The following is an 18,766-nucleotide window of genomic DNA, read 5'->3' as shown; positions in this document are numbered from 1 at the left end:
TGCAATGCTTTTATTCCCCTTAGTTGGTTGGAACAAAAGTGGATGTTACTTGTTCAGATTACATTTTACAGTGAAAATTCTTATGTTGGTCATACTTCCAAAAAGTATAATCTGTGATGCGAATGCCAGGATCCACAACGGCGCGTGACCGACAGCCGCACATTCTCCTCAAAACATCGGATTCATCCGCGCTGTGCCGTGCCGAGGCACAACCCACGTAAAGTTGATGATTCCGTGAATAACTGCAATTACAGATTTCGAACAGAGATGGCAACAAAGAGGAAAAACTACGGACTGCAGCTTTAAAAAATAAAGCATATTAGTTAGTTTGTTAAGAAATAAAGCAGGTTAGTTAGCTAGTTAGTTAAGAAATAAATCAAGTTAGTTAAAGAAATATATCAGGATGGTTAGATTGATGTTTCTTGGTTAAGAAAAAGTTGTTTTCACTACAGTGTGTAAACATTTAAGAACCATGAAAAGCAGACATGGTAATGAAAATTTTAAGTACCGAAATTTCGCCACAGCACTTTTATGTTAAAGGAGCCGTATGTAAGAATGTGGCCAAAACTGGTACTGCAATCACTTTCAAATTACTGTAGAGCGGTGTATCCCCTCTCCCTCCTCACTGACTCGAGGTTGCCAGATAGGCTGCGGGATCCAGCAGGAACGTAGGCTGCTACAAGAAGCTTTTTCTGTTAATTATGTTTATGCTTCAAATGAGAGATGTTTTGCAAAGTAATTATATATCGCAAAAATTTACTAATGGTGATTAGCCTATGTGATGAGGGGGGCGTGGTTTTAGCGCCGTCTGTAGTGAGAGACGAGTCAGAGGGAGCGGCGGTGAGTAAGTGGGTCAAGTGCAAATGATAAACACCTGTGTCTAATTGCAGTGATTGGCGTGGGGAGACGCATAAAAACCCACAGACTGAGAGAATGAGAAGAGAGAGGAGGACTGGTGACTCGTGCGTGAGCAAAGAGGAAAACTGGGACAGCTGAAAGGAGCACGGAAAGAGTTTATGCAAAGCTGTGGAAGACCTTGAAGCTGAACCAGCGTGGAATGAGTTGTTATTTGAATTATTGTGTTGCTGTAGTAAAACTACGGTGAACGTGCTGTGTGCACAACATTTATTATTTTTGGTTGAAATAAACAACGTACGAGTCCCAATCTCGCCGACCCTGTCTCCTTCTTCCTCCATAAAGACGAACTTTGTTACACTGGTGCCGAAACCCGGGAAGAAGGAGATCGGCCGCCGCCATGCAGAACCCGTCAGGAACGCCGTTTGCGGACATCATCCAGTCACTCGCGGCTCTTCAAAGAGACCAACATCAGGCCCTCCTGAGTGTTAAGGAGGAGCACGAGCGGCGCTTTCAGGCGCTGCTCCAAGGGCAACAGGAAGACCGCGAGTTGTTCCGGAGCTGTTTGGACCGGGAGACTCCGGCCAGCCCCACTCCAACATCAGACTCGGCCTTGCCGCTCACCTTATCGAAGATGGGTCCAGCTGACGACCCGGAGGCGTTCCTGGACCTCTTCGAAAGGATGGCCGAGACCCGGGGCTGGCCCAGGGCAGACTGGCCACTGCGTCTCATCCCGCTGCTGTCAGGGGAGTCGCAGGTTGCCGCCCACCAGCTGCCTGTCGCGAGTCTCCTGGTCTATCAAGACCTACGGCGCGCCATCCTGCAACGGGTCGGTCGGACCACGGAACAGCATCGCCAGCGCTTCAGGTCTCTGACACTCGACGAGTCCGGCCGGCCCTTCGTGATGGCGCAACAGCTCCGGGACTCCTGCCGCAAATGGCTGATGGCCGGGGGAAGCGACGTCGAGCAGATTATCGACCAGGTGGTACTGGAACAGTTTATCGTGAAGCTCCCCAAGAAAACTGCACAGTGGGTCCAGTGCCACCGCCCGACGTCGCTGGACCAGGCCATCCAACTGGCGGAGGATCACATGGTGGCGTGCTCTGGGGTCGGCGAAACCCTTCCATCTGTCTCTCTCTCCCCCTCTCTCTCTCTCTCTTCCCCGGCCTCTACCCCCTCCCTTTCTACAAAGCCTGTTCCCCTTCCTAGGTCGCGAGGAGGCTTGGCACCCAGACCAGCGCCGAGGTGGAGGTCCGGGTGGTCCGGTGACAATGGCGCGGCCGCGAGGACGGCGACGAGGGGGACACCGGCTGGGGAACTTTCCACCCTGGCGCAGCTGGCGCCTCTCTCCCCACGTCAATCCCTTGGCCCACTTCCTGCCGCTGGAACAGCGGTAAAACCTGGGCCGGCCTGTTGGCGCTGTGGGGACCCGGGCCACTTCATCGACAGGTGCCCGGTGATGGAGGTGGGGACACTGGTTCGGGTCCCCGACGCGCCAAAGGCCGCCCCCGATCAAGCCGGCCCGTACCAAATACCAGTGAGTATAAAGGGGGGTACTTATCAGGCTTTGGTGGATTCAGGATGCAACCAAACCTCGATTCATCAAAGCCTGGTTCGATCTGGGCCATTGGATAACAGCCGCATGGTTAAGGTGCGGTGTGTGCACGGTGTGGTGGTGAGTTATCCTTTAATGTCGGTAGAAATTCTATTTAGGGGACAAAAACATAGTGTGGAGGTTGCAATTAACCCGCACCTCCGACATCCGCTAATCTTGGGTACCGATTGGCCTGGTTTCAAGAAGTTATTGGGGGTTTTATGTGCGGATGTCTCTTGGGAAAAGAAGCACCAGGGGAAGACAGCGGTGATTCAGGTGGGGGATGCTGTACCGGGGCCTCTGGGTACTGCTGTAGGGGAAGAGAGCACTTTGGAGGGAAATATCCTCTCCGAGCGCGATGATTTTCCCCTAGAGCAGTCCCAGGATGAGACGCTAAAACGCGCGTTTGACCAGGTCCGTTCCATCGACGGTCAGCTACTCCACCCGGACCAACCGCTCTCTTACCCCTATTTTTGTGTGATCAAAGATAGGTTGTATCGGGTGACCCAAGACGCCCAGACAAAGGAGGATACAACCCAGTTGTTAGTACCAAAGAGCCGTCGGGAAATGCTTTTCCAGGCGGCTCATTGTAATCCGATGGCCGGTCATTTGGGGCAAACGGCGACACTAAACCGTCTCATGGCCCGATTCTTTTGGCCGGGCATTCACGAGAACGTGCGCAGGTGGTGCGCGTCTTGTCGTGAATGTCAGTTGGTTAATCCACCGGCCAACCCAAAAGCACCCTTGTGCCCCCTTCCGCTGATGCAGGTCCCCTTTGAACGAATTGGTATGGACCTCATCGGGCCATTAGAACGGTCAGCACGAGGGCATCGTTTTGCGTTAGTCTTGGTAGATTACGCAACACGATACCCAGAAGCAGTCCCGCTTCGCAATATCTCCGCTAAGAGTGTGGCAAGCGCGCTGTTTTCTTTAATCTCCCGGGTGGGGATCCCTAAGGAGATCCTCACCGATCAAGGCACGGCGTTTATGTCACGAACGGTACGCGAGCTTTACGAATTGTTGGGCATTAAATCGATTCGCACCAGCGTCTATCACCCACAAACGGACGGCCTGGTCGAACGGTTTAATCGCACATTGAAAACCATGATTCGTAAGTTCGTTCACGAAGACGCCAAAAATTGGGATAAATGGTTGGAACCCCTTCTGTTTGCTGTACGCGAGGTCCCCCAAGCCTCCACGGGGTTTTCCCCCTTCGAGCTTCTTTTCGGTCGCCAGCCCCGTGGGGTGTTGGATGTACTGAGGGAGGTTTGGGAGGACGGACCGTCCGCTAGTAAGAACGAAATTCAGTATGTCCTGGACCTGAGAACAAAACTCCACACATTGGGGCGGCTCTCTTTGGAGAATTTGTTACAGGCCCAGGACAGACAGAGACAGCAATACAATAGGGGGGCTAAACTGCGTCAATTCTCACCGGGAGATAAGGTACTTGTATTACTTCCCACGTCCAGCTCGAAATTACTCGCAAAGTGGCAAGGGCCGTTTGAGGTCACACGGCGAGTTGGTGATCTCAACTATGAGGTAATTCGATCGGATCGGGGTGGGGGACGTCAGATTTACCACCTCAACCTGCTAAAAAAATGGGTTGAGGCTGAGGCAGTGATGCTGGCGACGGTGGTGACTGGAGAGGAGGATCTCGGGCCAGAAGCGTATGTTAAATCCCAGTCATTCGCTCTGGCTCCCTCTGGTGATCACCTCTCGCTCTCGCAGCTCGCTGACATCACATCCCTACAGGCAGAATTTGCCGATGTGTTCTCGCCCCTGCCTGGTCGAACGAACCTCATTCAGCACCACGTTGAGACAGATCCGGGGGTCGTGGTACGTTGCCGCCCGTATCGTTTACCTGAACATAAAAAGAAAACCGTTCAGGCCGAATTAGAGACAATGCTGGACATGGGGGTCATAGAAGAGTCCAACAGTGACTGGGCGAGCCCGATCGTTTTGGTACCAAAACCTGACGGCTCGATTCGGTTCTGTGTGGATTATAGGAAGGTGAACGCGGTGTCTAAGTTTGATGCGTATCCAATGCCCCGGATTGACGAGTTGCTTGATCGGCTTGGTTCTGCTCGCTTTTATTCGACACTGGACTTAACAAAAGGTTATTGGCAGATCCCCTTATCTCCAATGTCTAAAGAAAAAACAGCTTTTACCACGCCGTTCGGATTGCACCAATTTGTCACACTTCCGTTCGGGTTGTTTGGGGCACCGGCGACTTTTCAGCGTTTAATGGACCGAATTCTCCGGCCGCATGCTGCATATGCCGCTGCTTATCTAGATGACATCATTATTTATAGTAATGATTGGCAGCGACATATGCAGTATTTGCGTGCTGTTCTGAAAACGCTGAGAAGAGCTGGGCTCACGGCCAACCCGAAGAAGTGTGCAATTGGGCGGGTTGAAGTAAGGTATCTGGGCTTCCACTTAGGACATGGACAGGTGCGTCCCCAAATTGATAAGACTGCTGCGGTTGCGACCTGTCCGAGTCCTAAGACCAAAAAGGAGGTTAGACAGTTCCTGGGGCTAGCGGGATACTATAGACGGTTCGTTCCCAATTATTCGGACCTCGCTAGCCCGCTGACTGATCTAACTAAAAAGGGCGCTCCAGATACGGTTCAGTGGACGGAGCAGTGCCAGCAGGCTTTTACCAACATAAAGGCTGCTCTGTGCGGCGGACCGCTTTTGCATGCTCCTGACTTTTCTCTCCCTTTTGTCCTACAGACGGATGCCTCGGACAGGGGTTTGGGTGCGGTCCTGTCCCAGGAGGTGGAGGGGGAGGAACGGCCGGTGCTGTACATCAGTCGGAAGCTTTCCAAGAGAGAGACGATGTACAGCACCATAGAAAAGGAGTGTTTGGCCATCCGTTGGGCTGTCCTCACCCTCCGATACTACCTCCTGGGCCGGGAGTTTACCCTGTGTTCGGACCACGCTCCCCTTCAGTGGCTCCACCGCATGAAAGATACCAACGCGCGGATCACCCGTTGGTATCTGGCTTTACAACCGTTTAAATTTCAGGTGGTCCACAGGCCGGGGACGCAGATGGCTGTGGCCGACTTTCTCTCCAGGAGGGGGGGGGGGGGGGCTGCAGGCCGGACGGTTCCCCGGCCTGAGTCGGGCGGTGGGGGTATGTGATGAGGGGGGCGTGGTTTTAGCGCCGTCTGTAGTGAGAGACGAGTCAGAGGGAGCGGCGGTGAGTAAGTGGGTCAAGTGCAAATGATAAACACCTGTGTCTAATTGCAGTGATTGGCGTGGGGAGACGCATAAAAACCCACAGACTGAGAGAATGAGAAGAGAGAGGAGGACTGGTGACTCGTGCGTGAGCAAAGAGGAAAACTGGGACAGCTGAAAGGAGCACGGAAAGAGTTTATGCAAAGCTGTGGAAGACCTTGAAGCTGAACCAGCGTGGAATGAGTTGTTATTTGAATTATTGTGTTGCTGTAGTAAAACTACGGTGAACGTGCTGTGTGCACAACATTTATTATTTTTGGTTGAAATAAACAACGTACGAGTCCCAATCTCGCCGACCCTGTCTCCTTCTTCCTCCATAAAGACGAACTTTGTTACAGCCAAATATAATCGTAAAGATGTACGCTCGTATGTGACAGTACATTGTTAGAACAGTAGCTGTTAGTCTAACTTGTAACGGTAGGTATCTGTCATTAACGTCCAAGCACAAGCCTCTGTCACTGTGTGTAACCGATATCAAAGATACAGCTATTCATTTAGCTGACGCTATAACTGAAAGCGACCAGCTGTATTTTTTAACTTACCCTGCAGTACACGTCCATAACGCTAAAATATGTGATGTGAAAGATTACATTTCATTCTATGATTTTTGGCTGTAGAACTTGCATGATAAACAATAATGGGTGTGCTAATGTTGTTTTCCTCAGCGTCTCATCATAATGACAGAGAAACGGGCTCTGATAACGCATTGCTAATGTTTGTACGTTAATGACGACTCGCCGTTTTTATTACCCAAACAATTCCTTACCTTTTCAATTCGATGACCGACCTCCTCCATATGAATTAACGTAACGTTACTTTGCACGAACATGCATAACTTTGTTCGTCTATCATGAATATTTGAAATGTCCATTTACATCAAGTAGAAGTAAGCCAAACATAGATGAATCTTACCTGTCCAGGAGAAAATTAGCAACGTTGGCGTCTGTCTTCTTTTTGGATTCATAACGAGTTTTTTTTGGTTTCGCAACGTTAGACATTTTTTTTATCCGATTCCGACACGTTTGTAGCTGCAGCTGTGGTAACTAGCAGAGCTGGCAACCCGGATGCCGCAACACTACTGACTTCGTGATTGGTAGATTGGTGGAGGGTGGCGCATCAGACCAAAACACAACATGACAACATCAACATCAGTTGAGGGCTGCAATTTCACTTTTTAAATGACAATATCCTGGCCGGACTACTGTTGTCAGTGATATAAGTATTTGAAATGAACATGATTTCTTAATGTCTAGTGACATATCAGGGCCATTTTATGATTAATTGAAATAAATTTCTTACATACAGCTCCTTAAGACAACTTTAAACAGTTGAGACCTCATGTAATAAACATAAAATACATGTAAAATCAAGATATATATATATATATATATATATATATATATATATATATATATATATATATATATATCCTATGGCCTCTTCCAACAGTTTCAAGGTTTCACAGACAAGGTTTAAGTCTATTCTCAGACTAAAACGCATGTTTGAGCTGTTTTAACTGAAAGCAACTTACACTGATATATCTTAAAATATGTCAGCGTCATTGTTTTGTCTCCAGATGCACACCAGTAATGTTTTTTTTCCTAAGGCACATTTACAAAAGCTACTGAAATGTCCTAACTGACCTAAGACCTGGTATATAAACCCTGTCTGTGAAACTGGGCCTGTAAGTTTTACTCTATTTTAACCTGGGCATGTGTTGCATGTTCACAGCTGCACATGAATATTACAGCATGCATCTTCAGTGTGTGCCAAGAGCCTGTGATCCTGCTGATGGTGCAGCTCGTCCGGCACAGATTCATCAATGACTTCCTTCGATTGTTGATGCAAAGAGAGAGGGTGTTGGAAACTGATCCATAGCCTCGGGACTGTCCTAAAGCTCATTTTCAACTGTATGTGTTACAGAAGACTTTTCTACATAACCTTTTGGCCACACACACACAGTGGTCTACCTCCTCTGGACATCCGCTGTGACCGGCCTCTGCATCTTTGTGTGAGCACGAGTGTGTGACCAATGCTTTAATCCAGCGCTGGAGAAACAGGAGCCGTAGACAGGAAGGTTCATGTAAATCTGGGCATGTGCTCGGGCCTGTGAGAGAGAGGGCGACTCGGATGCTGTGAAGTTTATGTGATGAATGAAAGAACTGCTGCTTTATTTCTTCAGCATTACGGACGGAATAATATTGTCAGTGGCTTTGTAACACGCAGTTTCCTCAGCAACTGTGAGTAAATGATTTTTTCATTTCCATTTGTTCTATTGTGTTGTTGGTTTGTTAACCTGTGAAATCTATCAGTCATACATTCTGTTAATCGCAAAAATAATAGTAAGTCAGATGTTAGATATAATGTAAATTGATTTTACATAATAGTTAGCTGAACTGGCATTAATTAGTTAATTAAGAAATTCATTGTTTAATGAGTACTTTTGAATAGTCTCTGAGTATGATCGCCATTGGAGGGACTTAACCACAAAATAAAAAACCTCAACCTTATGTTGCTTGAAATGATTTTTAGGACTTTAATTTTGGTGTCTTCAGCACACAAAGCTATTGAATGGCTTCAGAAGATTAGATTATAGCCCATATAGCTGTAGTTTTATACACTCTGCAGCTTTTTATTGTAAGAGCAGCTTGGATATATCCTTTTTTGTTCCACTAAAGTAAGTCAGTCATACACAGGTTTGGAATGACATGAGGATGAGTAAATGATTACAGAATCATGTTCATTTTTGGGTGAACTGTCCCTTTAATGGAAAATAGATTTGAAATTTGTTGTACTGTATCTATTTATTTTATTTATTTATTAAATATAGAATATTTAAGAAAATATGGACTAGGATCTTAAGATGGTTTTGGGAGCACATAATTAGGAACGTAAGAAATCAATCCTTACACAAATAATAGTAAAAAAGGAATAATGCAACTTCCGTCCTTGCCAAGTAACAAATAAAATGTAATTATAGTAGGGTTGGGGGGGGGGGGGGGGGCACATAATTAGGCATTTATGAAATCACACTCACAGAAATAAAATATATTATGTATCATCTGTACTCGCCAAGCAATAAATAAAATGTAAATATTGGTCTGTGTGTATTCGCATTTGCAGGAAACGACCAGAAGAGGGCGCGCTCACTCTTCTGTGCTGATTTAGACACACCCTTTCTTCTGCGTGCTCTATCGCGCCTTTTCCTCTCACAATCACTTGCTTTTGGTTCATAGGATATTGACTAACAATTGTACGTTCGTGATAACACTATACTTTTTGCTTCAAATTTCTGACCGTGCTTGAGTTTCTGTTTTTCTCCTTGTATACTTTAACGATTTATTTTCCAACCACAAAATAGACAAAGCACGTGCCGAGATCCTGCTGTAGCCTATTTTGATCGGCGCTGTTGATTTTCTGTGAGAGACTATAATTATAACTGTGGTCTTAATGGAATAAGCAGAGTTAAAGCGCATTAGCTGAGTAAATGCAGCCCGGTTGATGTGAAACAGAGACTCTGCTGCTGTTTTGGATGGATCACTCCATCATGCTCAGATTAGATTCAGTCCAGTAAAGCCAGATGAACGAGTGGCTGCAGTTCTGCCTGTAATGCGGCTGAAACTTGAGCCTGTCTGCAGAGAGAGAGAGAGAGAGAGAGAGAGAGAGAGAGAGAGAGAGAGAGATCACTGCCTCACACACACACTGATGGATGGACAGGACTAGAGACACACACTTTAATCATCACCTTTATCATTAGTATCAATAACACATCGAGGTAGGCTAATCATCATGGTATGCTGATACTGCACTGTTAAAAAATATATGATCAATAAGTTATGCAACATATGTTTTTCCATTGCTTTAAACTCATCAAAATAAGTTAAGCAATTTTCTTTCTTTTTTTTTAGCTACTAGATTCAACAATTTTTTTTAAATTCAGTTTAATGTAATTTAAGTTGAAATGACTTAAACATTCAAGTTGATTGTACTTAAAAATTTAAGGCAGCAACTTTTTTTTTTTTTACAGTGTAATGTTTTTAGAATTATGATGATGATGATGTTGATAATGTTGAGGATGAGGAAAATGATGAAGTGGTCTGCCTTTAATTTAGCAAAACTTCATCATCATCACCATTATGATAATAATCTTCATAATAATTAAAGTAATTAAAGTAAACATCATCACTATAATTTTTCTCATCTTCATCATCATATAGGCTAGTAGTGATAGATCAGCATAACTAATTTCCGCCATATAAGAAAAGAAAACATGCTTTGAAAAGTCAATTATGACAAAAAGTCATAATTATGAGATAAAAAGTCTAAATTATGAGAAGTCAATGATAAAAAAATTAGAAATTATGACATACTAAGTTATAATTATGAGACAAGTTGAAATTATGACAAAATCCCAATCATTATTTTGAAAACTTTTTTATTTGAATGTTAAGGAGCAAGTTCATTAGCCACTGATTCAACAGCAACCAATCAGCTGCACTATGTAGATAACAATGTGATCCTTAAAATATAAGTTTAAGACCTGCGCCATCTAGAGTTTCATGCCAGAACTGAGGCTATATATGTGTGAGTGTGAGGAAGAGCACTTGTAAAATGAGCAACATTTTGTCATTTATAATGTACTTTAAAGACTTCAACATTCAGCTGTAGTCATATCTGAAATATACACCGCGATCCATTTAAACCCGAACCTCTAAGAGCTCTAGACATGTCAGGTCGGATCCATATCCACTGCTAATGGCCCTCGGTCCAGGTCTCCGTTCAGGCTTAGGGAAAAATATCCGTCCAACCTGGACATACGCCAGCTCGTCCATTTACTGGTTAAGAGAAAACATGTATGTATCTCAATGAAGATGCTGGGTGAATCCGAAGAGAGGTCAATTCCTTTAGATTCAGAGTCGGGATCCTCTCCTCTGGATCACTGCTGGTTTTATTAGCTTTATTATGAAGGTTGAACACTTAACTTTGAATCTTGGAGAAAGTGTAAGTCGGACCTGTGAAGTTTTTCTGTAAGTCAAGATTTTCCTGCATCATCATCATCTGTCATCCGTGTCTCCAGCAGTGAGTAAGTTGGTTAACCATGCAACTACTGATAATGCATGCATGTTATCACAACCTGTTTTTGCAGATGTTCTAACTGAAATCTAATATGCTGTGATTCCTATAAGCTTACTGTAAGTAAATCCCAGCTAAAGCATTAGATGGATAATCTTTACGCGGCTGGCTGCACTTTGAGTCGGAAATGCTCAGGGCAAAACTTATGATCTTAACATGTGGCACACTTTTTGTGTGGCTTGTAATTTGGTGTCTTAAAAGCCAGAGGCACAGTGTTGGATGACATCACCACGCTGGTATATGATGATGTCGTGTTGTTGTGATGTCACTCTAGGGTGCGTCATGCCGATTTAGCAGATACAGATGTTGCTGACAATGCAACGCTCTCGTAAGCATATTGAATACAATATAAAAAATGAAATTAGAATTAATTATATTTATTTTACCATTTATTTTCTGTAAATTAATACAAGTATTCTTTTATTTATTTTATTGACTATCATTTTAGTATAGACTAATTTATCTTTATTTTGAATTAGCTTTTAGTTCTATAGTTTCAGTTTGATTTTAATTTTACTTTAAGTTTTGTAATTTTTTGAGATTTCGTGTTCATTTGAATATTCCTACAAAGCTTTAATTTAGTTTCATTTCAGTTTATTTTTTAGTACTAACTTCTTGATTTTTAGTTAGTCGGTAAGGCAACCTAATTTTTTAAATTTAGTTTTAGTTTAGTATTTTAAATTTTTCATATTTATATTTATTTCAATTACAAAAAATGATTAATAAGTTAAGGCGTAATTAACAAAAGCAACACTGCATCTTAGTCTTTCTTTCTTTCTTTTCATTCTTTCTTTCTTTTTTTGGAACTGGGCACAATGCATTCTGGGATTGCCATGAAAGAATGCGTGCAATCCTGCTTTAGCATTTGGTCAAAGCAAGATATCTTAAAAGTTAGCATAATGTTGCTGTCTTGTAACAGCTTTCACATGAGTAATGCGCCTGATACTTTAAAATCCTGTCCAGACAGTTCAGGTTTTTGGAACAGAACTAAATAGTCATCCATTGTGCGTGACCTCATGAACCGGTGTAATGTTAAACCCGTCTATATTCTACATATTCCATCAAACAAGACAGCTGTTTAAATCTTCAGTAAGGTCGCTTGTGTGGGCTTTATTATCCTTGAAGTGAAGTTGGAATTGTATTTCAATTTGCAAAGCCCCTACGGAAATGTCCTTTACAAATGAGCGCATGACATGTTTAATGACATTTCGATATTTTAAGGCCTATTAATTACATTCCCTCTTACAAGATCATATTACTCCAAATAATAATGCGCAACTCAAATGCACACAAATACAGAGTTACACCCTTTTTTGACACACATTTTCGACTGAAAGAATGAAAAAATATGAAATGGCATTCTGCTTTCTCAAGAAAGTGTGTGTGTGTGTGTCTGTTTGTGTTTGTGTGTCTGTGTGTGTGTGTGTGTTTGTGTGTGTGCGCGCGCTATGCTTGGACATTTCACTACCGTATTCAGTAGCTGAGGGAATTTGGTGTTGATGCCCAGTTTATTATTATCCTGTTGTTTTTATCTAGTAAAACTCTATGGGTTTCAGGGCACTGGTAAAGCTACTCAAATCGTCCAGGAAATTGCTTGTTAAACCAAGAGCCCGTCCCTAATTGTCAGATGACTCATGGAGAGGAAAGTTTGAGTCGTGTTATAGCATGACCTGATCACTCTCAGAAATGCTTGCACACATTCATCACTTTTAGTTTCATCTTAACTCCAACATCATGTTATTTCTAGGATTTAAAGTGATGGTATATAACTGTTTGAGAATTTGTGAATGTAAAAGATCTGAAAAGTTTTAATTATCAAAGTTCGCGAAAAATAAAGTTATTGTCTCTTAAAAGAAAGAATCGATAATGAATTGCCGAAATTTCCTGTTACGTAACAATGTAACACATTTTTATAATGCCAGCATATGCTCTTCATTGGCTTCCCGCAAATGACGTCATATTTCCCTGCTCTCAAACACTGTAGTTGTAGCTGAGACTGGAAGTTTGTTTCGTGTTGTTCATGTCGAGAAGGCGCCACTTTGCAGGCACTTCCAGAGAATGAGGACTCGCGCTCAAATTGATACGGAAATAACGACGACATCATTCATATCACAATGACTGCGTCCGAAATCGCATACTTTCTTGAGTGGGTACTTATTTTGAATGAGTAATTACTTTGCGATCACTAAAAAAGTATTTTCTATATAGGATGAATGTGTGTAGTAATGTAATCTGGGACGCACTACATTCGCAGGTTGTCATTTACGTTGCTTCGCTGCCATTCACGAATCCTGTTCGTTAGAGTGCTGTGAATTCAAACATACTTCTTTTGTCACATACTGTTTTCAGCTCCTAGTAGGGAAGTATGACGCACTCTGTAAGCGGTCGACCAATCACAATAGACTGGGCCGTCTGACCAATCAGAGCAGAGCAGGCTCTCGGAAAGTAAGGGTTTTGAGAGAGTGAATTTTCGGACTGACTGTTTTCAGATTCTATAGAAATTGAGGTGATGCTGCAATATATATTATGTGAAAATGAAAGTGTTTTTTTACTTTGGATGCATGTAAACCTATTGTAAGAGATTCCAAAACAACATTAGGAACCTTTAAAATAGCATAATAGTGGCACATAATGGCCAATGCATCTTTGATTTTCTGTCTTGAGCACTTTTTATTGAAGATATTCAATTCAATACTAAACTAGATTTGTGTGTGTGTGTGTGTGTGTGTGTGTGTGTGTGTGTGTGTGTGTGTGTGTGTGTGTGTGTGTGTGTGTGTGTGTGTGTGTGTGTGTGTGTGTGTGTGTGTGTGTGTGTGTGTGTGTGAGAGAGAGACAATGCCAGGGTGTTGTAAGTTACTAGGGCACTTCTGGGTGGTTTCTATGGGGTTGCTAAGTAGTCAAAGTTAAAATAGATGGACCCTTTTATGAGTCCGTCCTTTATTAATATTTTATCAAGAACTTGAAATTTACTTTGAAAGCAGACTAGTACAGATTCAACTTCAAGAAATTGGCGTTGGACTGGAACAATTAAAAATTGTCATCCAGACTAGTTATTGAAATAAGAAAAAATCCCTGTCAAACCGGCTCTGTTGAAACTGGGTCAGTTGTGCCAGGCGGTGCGAGATTTTAACATATTGTAGTTGGATCCAAAAGGAGCATGTCCCTCAGGCTCAAACATCAAGTCCACTAGATTTATATGATTACTACAACAGCTTTACACTTGTTAATGCCTGCCAGTTGGCACAGTATTTGCCAGTTATATCAGTATGCAGGCTTTCACTGCTGTTCATATGTCAGATATGAAGCCCCACTATTATTTTCATCCCTTACAACACAATTTCTTTCTTATGGGAGTGTAAAACTATGAGTCTTGATCTTGTGGTTTTGGTCTTGTGTTTTGAGACCACACAAACATGGCTTTGGACTGAGTTTTATTACTTAATGTTGTTGGTACTTTAAGTGTCAGTACTTTAAGTCTGGATCTGAGTCTCATATGGTCTAAGGATCCAGACCGCAATCTATTTCCTAGTGTCTAAAGGTGATTATTACCTCAACCACTAGTTAGCGCAATATCTTCACCATTATGTATAAAGTGGCTCTGTGTTTGAAATTTCAGTTCATTCAAATGGACAGTGTGGTTCTTGGCCTGCATATGGTCTTAGGCAATTTTGTTTCTTATTACTGGAAAATACTGATAGATTAATATTATTTTTATGCAGTGTGGGCTGTAGGTTCAGATGGTTCATTTGTTCGAGTGAACATGAGCTATAATGAAGTCATCAGGGTGGATTTGTTGATACTAGTGTTTTAATGCAGCTTAATCAATATTTGTGTCTCCGAATGTCTGCTGAAAGTAGTTCAAATTATACTTGAATGTCTCCAGAACAATTAGACTATTCGGCTCATTTTGATCTTTGTTATGAAATTGTCTTTTATTTCCTTTAAATTATTAAACTACATCTATTAAAAGACTTTCTCTGACAATTATCCTTTACACTCAACACAGCTTGTTCTAATGCTGAAATCGGTCATATCCATCTATAATGTAAAACGTACGTAATGTCTTGTCCAGAAAAGGCCAGACCAGTTAAACATCTGCTTCAGCCCAATTAAAGAGAACATTAGGCAGATGTTTAGGCTGCAAACCAGATTAGTTTAGGGCTGGAAAAAGGCTAAAGATGCATTATAAGACAGCACAAAATGGGAGGATTGATTATCCATCCATTATTTTTGAGAGTTTTTGCATTTGATGAGAAAATGTTTTAATATTAAATAGTACTAATATACCAAATTAATATAAAATAAACTTATTTTACAGTGTCCTTGTTACGTTATATGTACTTACCATAGTAATCGCAGTAAATTATGCATAATTACATGCAACTAACCCTCAACCAAATCCTAATCCTAACCCTAACCCTATAGTAAGTACATGTAGTTACTTAATATTACTCAATACTTAAATATATAATTACACTGTAACAATGACACCTTAAAATAAAGTGTAACCCATTTTATTTCCTAGTCATTCTTATGGTCTTTAAAAAGTTGTATCTGTCATTATTTGATATAAAAACAGGTGCGGCAAGAGTTTAAATCAAATATGCATATTAAACAATATAATATGCAAACAAAAGCTTTGTTCCAAATTAGCACTCATGTTAGCTTTTGCATGCATTGCAGGTAGACATGTGCCGATAATACAATATATCGCTACAATGTACACGCACAGTATTGTTATCGTGGGCACTTCAAAATACAGTGAATAATTCCTCTATACGAATTAATTAGATTTTTAGAATGCATTTTTAGAATACTTTCCAGTATTTAAATGTTCCAAACAGCCAATTAGAATTTTGTATTCGCTATGTGATTTATCACAAAATACTTACATAATAGGCTGTTTTTTATAGTTCTTTTGCGCTTTAATCTGTTTGTTGAAACATTATTACATACTTTATATTTTTTTTAGGCATTGTTTTATTATATTTTTAAATATTCAGACTAAATCAATACCGTCATAAAAGCATCAGCAATTATCGTTATATGAAAATTTGATACAGTCACATGCCTAATTGCAGCATTATATGAGAATGATTTTGCAACAAGTGAAAAAAAAAATCTTCCAAGATGGTGCATGGAATGGAGAGTGTTTCAAATAAAACACTTATGAGGTTCCATTTTGGTTAGGATGTTGTCTAAGAAGGCAGCTGCCTGTGTAGACAGTAGACCGTATGCTCAGGGTTTGTTACAGATCTGCAGTATAAGGCTTTACTTTGTCTTTATGCCGATGGGTCAGTGTGCTGTGGAATGGACCATTAAGATTCCAGTGGGAACCGGATCAAGTGTTTAAATCGTGTTAGTTGTATGACAGACAAGGGTGTGGGCCGAAGTCAATTGGATTAGGAGCGACTCCCAGTGGATCATCAGAGTCTGCTTTCGCATGTTGGATACTTTTAGCCCACCAGCCCGAGTATTATCACTTTTAATGATGTCATGCTTTTGAGCTGTTTCTGACATAGAGATTTAAACTGACAAGAGTTTTTTCCCTTGCATGCGGTTGTTTTCCTTTAAAAATGAACACGATAAATGTACACACCACCTCTAGTAATTCACATTTCAAAGACATAATTGCGTAATTGTAGTTTTCCTGTTTTATTGCTGGCAGGTTGTAAGTAATAGTTTCTTGGCCAAAGGCAAAATATGACTGCATGGTTTAGTTTGATTTCTTACTAGCTTGTTGAATATGGATTTGAGCCCATAAAAATCACAGATGAGATTCTTCAGTATCTTCAGGATCATCTCAGCTGTTTCTCTTTGGTAAAACATTACAGTGAACTGGTAAGATTTTTTTTTTAAAGAAGTGTCTTGTGTTCATCAAGGCTGCATTTGCTGTATTTAATCCAAAAACAGTAAGACTGTGAAATATTTTGAATATATTTTATAGTGCAATTTATTCCTGTGATCAAAGCTGAATTTTCAGCATCATTACTTCAGTCTTCAGTGTCACATGATCCTTCAGAAATCAGTATAATATGATGATTTACTGGCTTGAGAAACATTTATGATTATTATCAATGTTGAAAACAGTTGTACTACTTAACATTTTTGTGGAAACTGTAGAAAAGTTAAAAAATAGAAAGTTCAAAAGACCATCTGAACATAAATCTTTTGTAACAAAATGAATGTCTCTCATGGACTCTTATTCTGATATTCTGTTCTGTTTCCTTTAGTTCATGTTTTCCTGCTCCTGACCTTAGTTTCTGTTCATGTCCTTGTTAGTTTCTTGTTATTTATAATTATCAGCTGTGTCTTATTTATACTCTCTGTTCAGTTCTGTCGGTCATTGTGTTTTTGTAGTGTGTTTATCTCCTGCGTTTATTATTAAAGACAATTTTAAATGTTCCTATTTTGTGCGCTGCCCTAATACACCGACATGTTACAATGTCTTTGCTGTAATTTTGATCAATTCAATGCATCTTTTATTTTCATAAATAATTGACTAATATTTCCTAAACAAGTAGAATAGATCTCTGTTTTCTGTTCTCTACTTCAGGCTGTTGGGTAAATCTGATCTTTAGCATCTTCTGGCTGGCTTGACCCAGCCTCTCTCTCTCTCCCTGACAATACTCAGTCTGACATACTGAAACGGTCCTGTAGAAGTGCAAAAAATAAATAAATTATTGAATCTGGGTCTCGGGTCTAAATTTAACAAACAAAACCAGGTCTGTTATATAAAGCCGCGACCAGTCACATAACTACAGTGACTGCAATAGGAATAATCTTTTTTCTTTTTTTAAAGATCTGAAATCCACAGCTCACACTGATAATATAAAATACAGTATATAGTTACAACTGCAATATATATTTAAATTTTATGAACAAAATGTGGCTTGTGCACATACAAAATTGGGTGGTTGCCAAGGTGTTGCTATGCGGTATTTGTTTAGGGCAGATACTAAGACATTGCTAAGTGTGTTCTGGCTGGTTGCTAAAGTGGTTCAGGGTGGTTGTGTGGGCATTTTTAAGTATGTTGTAGTGTTGTAGGTGGTTGTTCTGAGAGCTTGCTCGGTTTTCTTGCAAAGTTTTGCAGTCACTCTGAGAGTAGGTGTCATGATGCCAATACAAATGAATGGTCATCTGGTGAAAGTGTAACCTTGCATGCATGCCTTCAGAGAGTACGTCCTCAAGAGTTTGCTTTTGGCAAGATGTCTACACAAATATGAATATGAGCCACTGGCGTGTGCATGTTCACAAGTGAGTGTGTGTCTGGGTTTGAGGAGAGACAGTGTCAGTGTGTCTCTTGGAGAGGGGAGGGAGAGCAAAAGTCGGCTTGTCTTCCTCATTGGCTCGTAACGTGTCCTCTCTGTCTGCCCTGTGTGTCCAGATGTCTTTAGTCTCCTCCTTCCCTTGAGATTCTATCAGACATCATTAAAGGTTATCGCACGGATCGCACGGGGATGCTGTAGGACTTCACTGCCGCTCTGCAACAAGAGGTGAGATTTAATTCAAATATTGCATAAAGTCTGTATGGTTGGGGGTTTTGAGTATTTTAGGAGAGCTCACAGATGTGTTTATCTCTCTATCTGTGTGTGTGTGTGCAGTAGAGAGAGAGAATTCGATAACAGCAGCTGCTCAGAGGTTTTTTTCTGTGAAATGCACTTGCTCTGAGCTGAGGACTGCTGTGTCATGATAACTGCTCCTGCTACTGTCTGTACCGAGACTCTCGGCTCTGCGTTATTGATTTACACTGAGACTGAAGCAGTGATGTCATATTCATGAGTTCACTGAGGTGTGATTTGCTTTTTTCACTTTAGTTTTGCAAAGTTGTGATATGGTTTATAAGGTTAGGTTTATTTGTTGCTTATTGGGGAGAATGCGGCAGGGTGTCTGAGTTTTTATACGTATTTTTGAAAGTGCGTAGTCATTTACAATTTGCCA

The 18,766-nt window shown here is 41.5% G+C and overlaps 2 protein-coding genes across 9 annotated transcripts in view; both read left to right on the top strand.

Moving 5' to 3' along the window:
• Nucleotides 1–890: 890 nt before the first annotated feature.
• On the top strand, nucleotides 891–5,979 carry LOC143706131 (uncharacterized). The gene is made up of 2 exons (XM_077197759.1): nucleotides 891–2,392; nucleotides 5,705–5,979. The coding sequence occupies exons 1-2, from the start codon at nucleotides 1,256–1,258 to the stop codon at nucleotides 5,705–5,707; spliced, it is 1,140 nt and encodes a 379-aa protein (XP_077053874.1). The 5' UTR covers nucleotides 891–1,255; the 3' UTR covers nucleotides 5,708–5,979.
• Nucleotides 5,980–7,621: 1,642 nt separating this feature from the next.
• Nucleotides 7,622–18,766, top strand: part of nav1b (neuron navigator 1b) — a 100,589-nt gene continuing 89,444 nt past the window's right edge. For all 8 annotated transcript variants that reach the window (XM_077197754.1, XM_077197753.1, XM_077197746.1 and 5 more), the window contains exons 1-3: nucleotides 7,622–7,932; nucleotides 18,213–18,321; nucleotides 18,430–18,617. The gene's annotated coding sequence lies outside the window, so the exon portion shown is untranslated. The remainder of the gene's footprint in view (nucleotides 7,933–18,212; nucleotides 18,322–18,429; nucleotides 18,618–18,766) is intronic.

This window comes from Siphateles boraxobius, unplaced genomic scaffold (genome assembly GCF_051911475.1).
Source record: "Siphateles boraxobius isolate OS27281-9 unplaced genomic scaffold, OSU_SipBor_1 41, whole genome shotgun sequence".
Classification (NCBI taxonomy): domain Eukaryota; kingdom Metazoa; phylum Chordata; class Actinopteri; order Cypriniformes; family Leuciscidae; genus Siphateles; species Siphateles boraxobius.
Note: the sequence above shows the minus strand (reverse complement) of the source record. Positions and strands in the feature narration are given on the sequence as shown.

Coding starts and splice junctions, on each gene's coding strand:
- LOC143706131 (XM_077197759.1), top strand. CDS start 1,256: ATGCAGAACCCGTCAGGAACGCCGTTTGCGGACATCATCCAGTCACTC.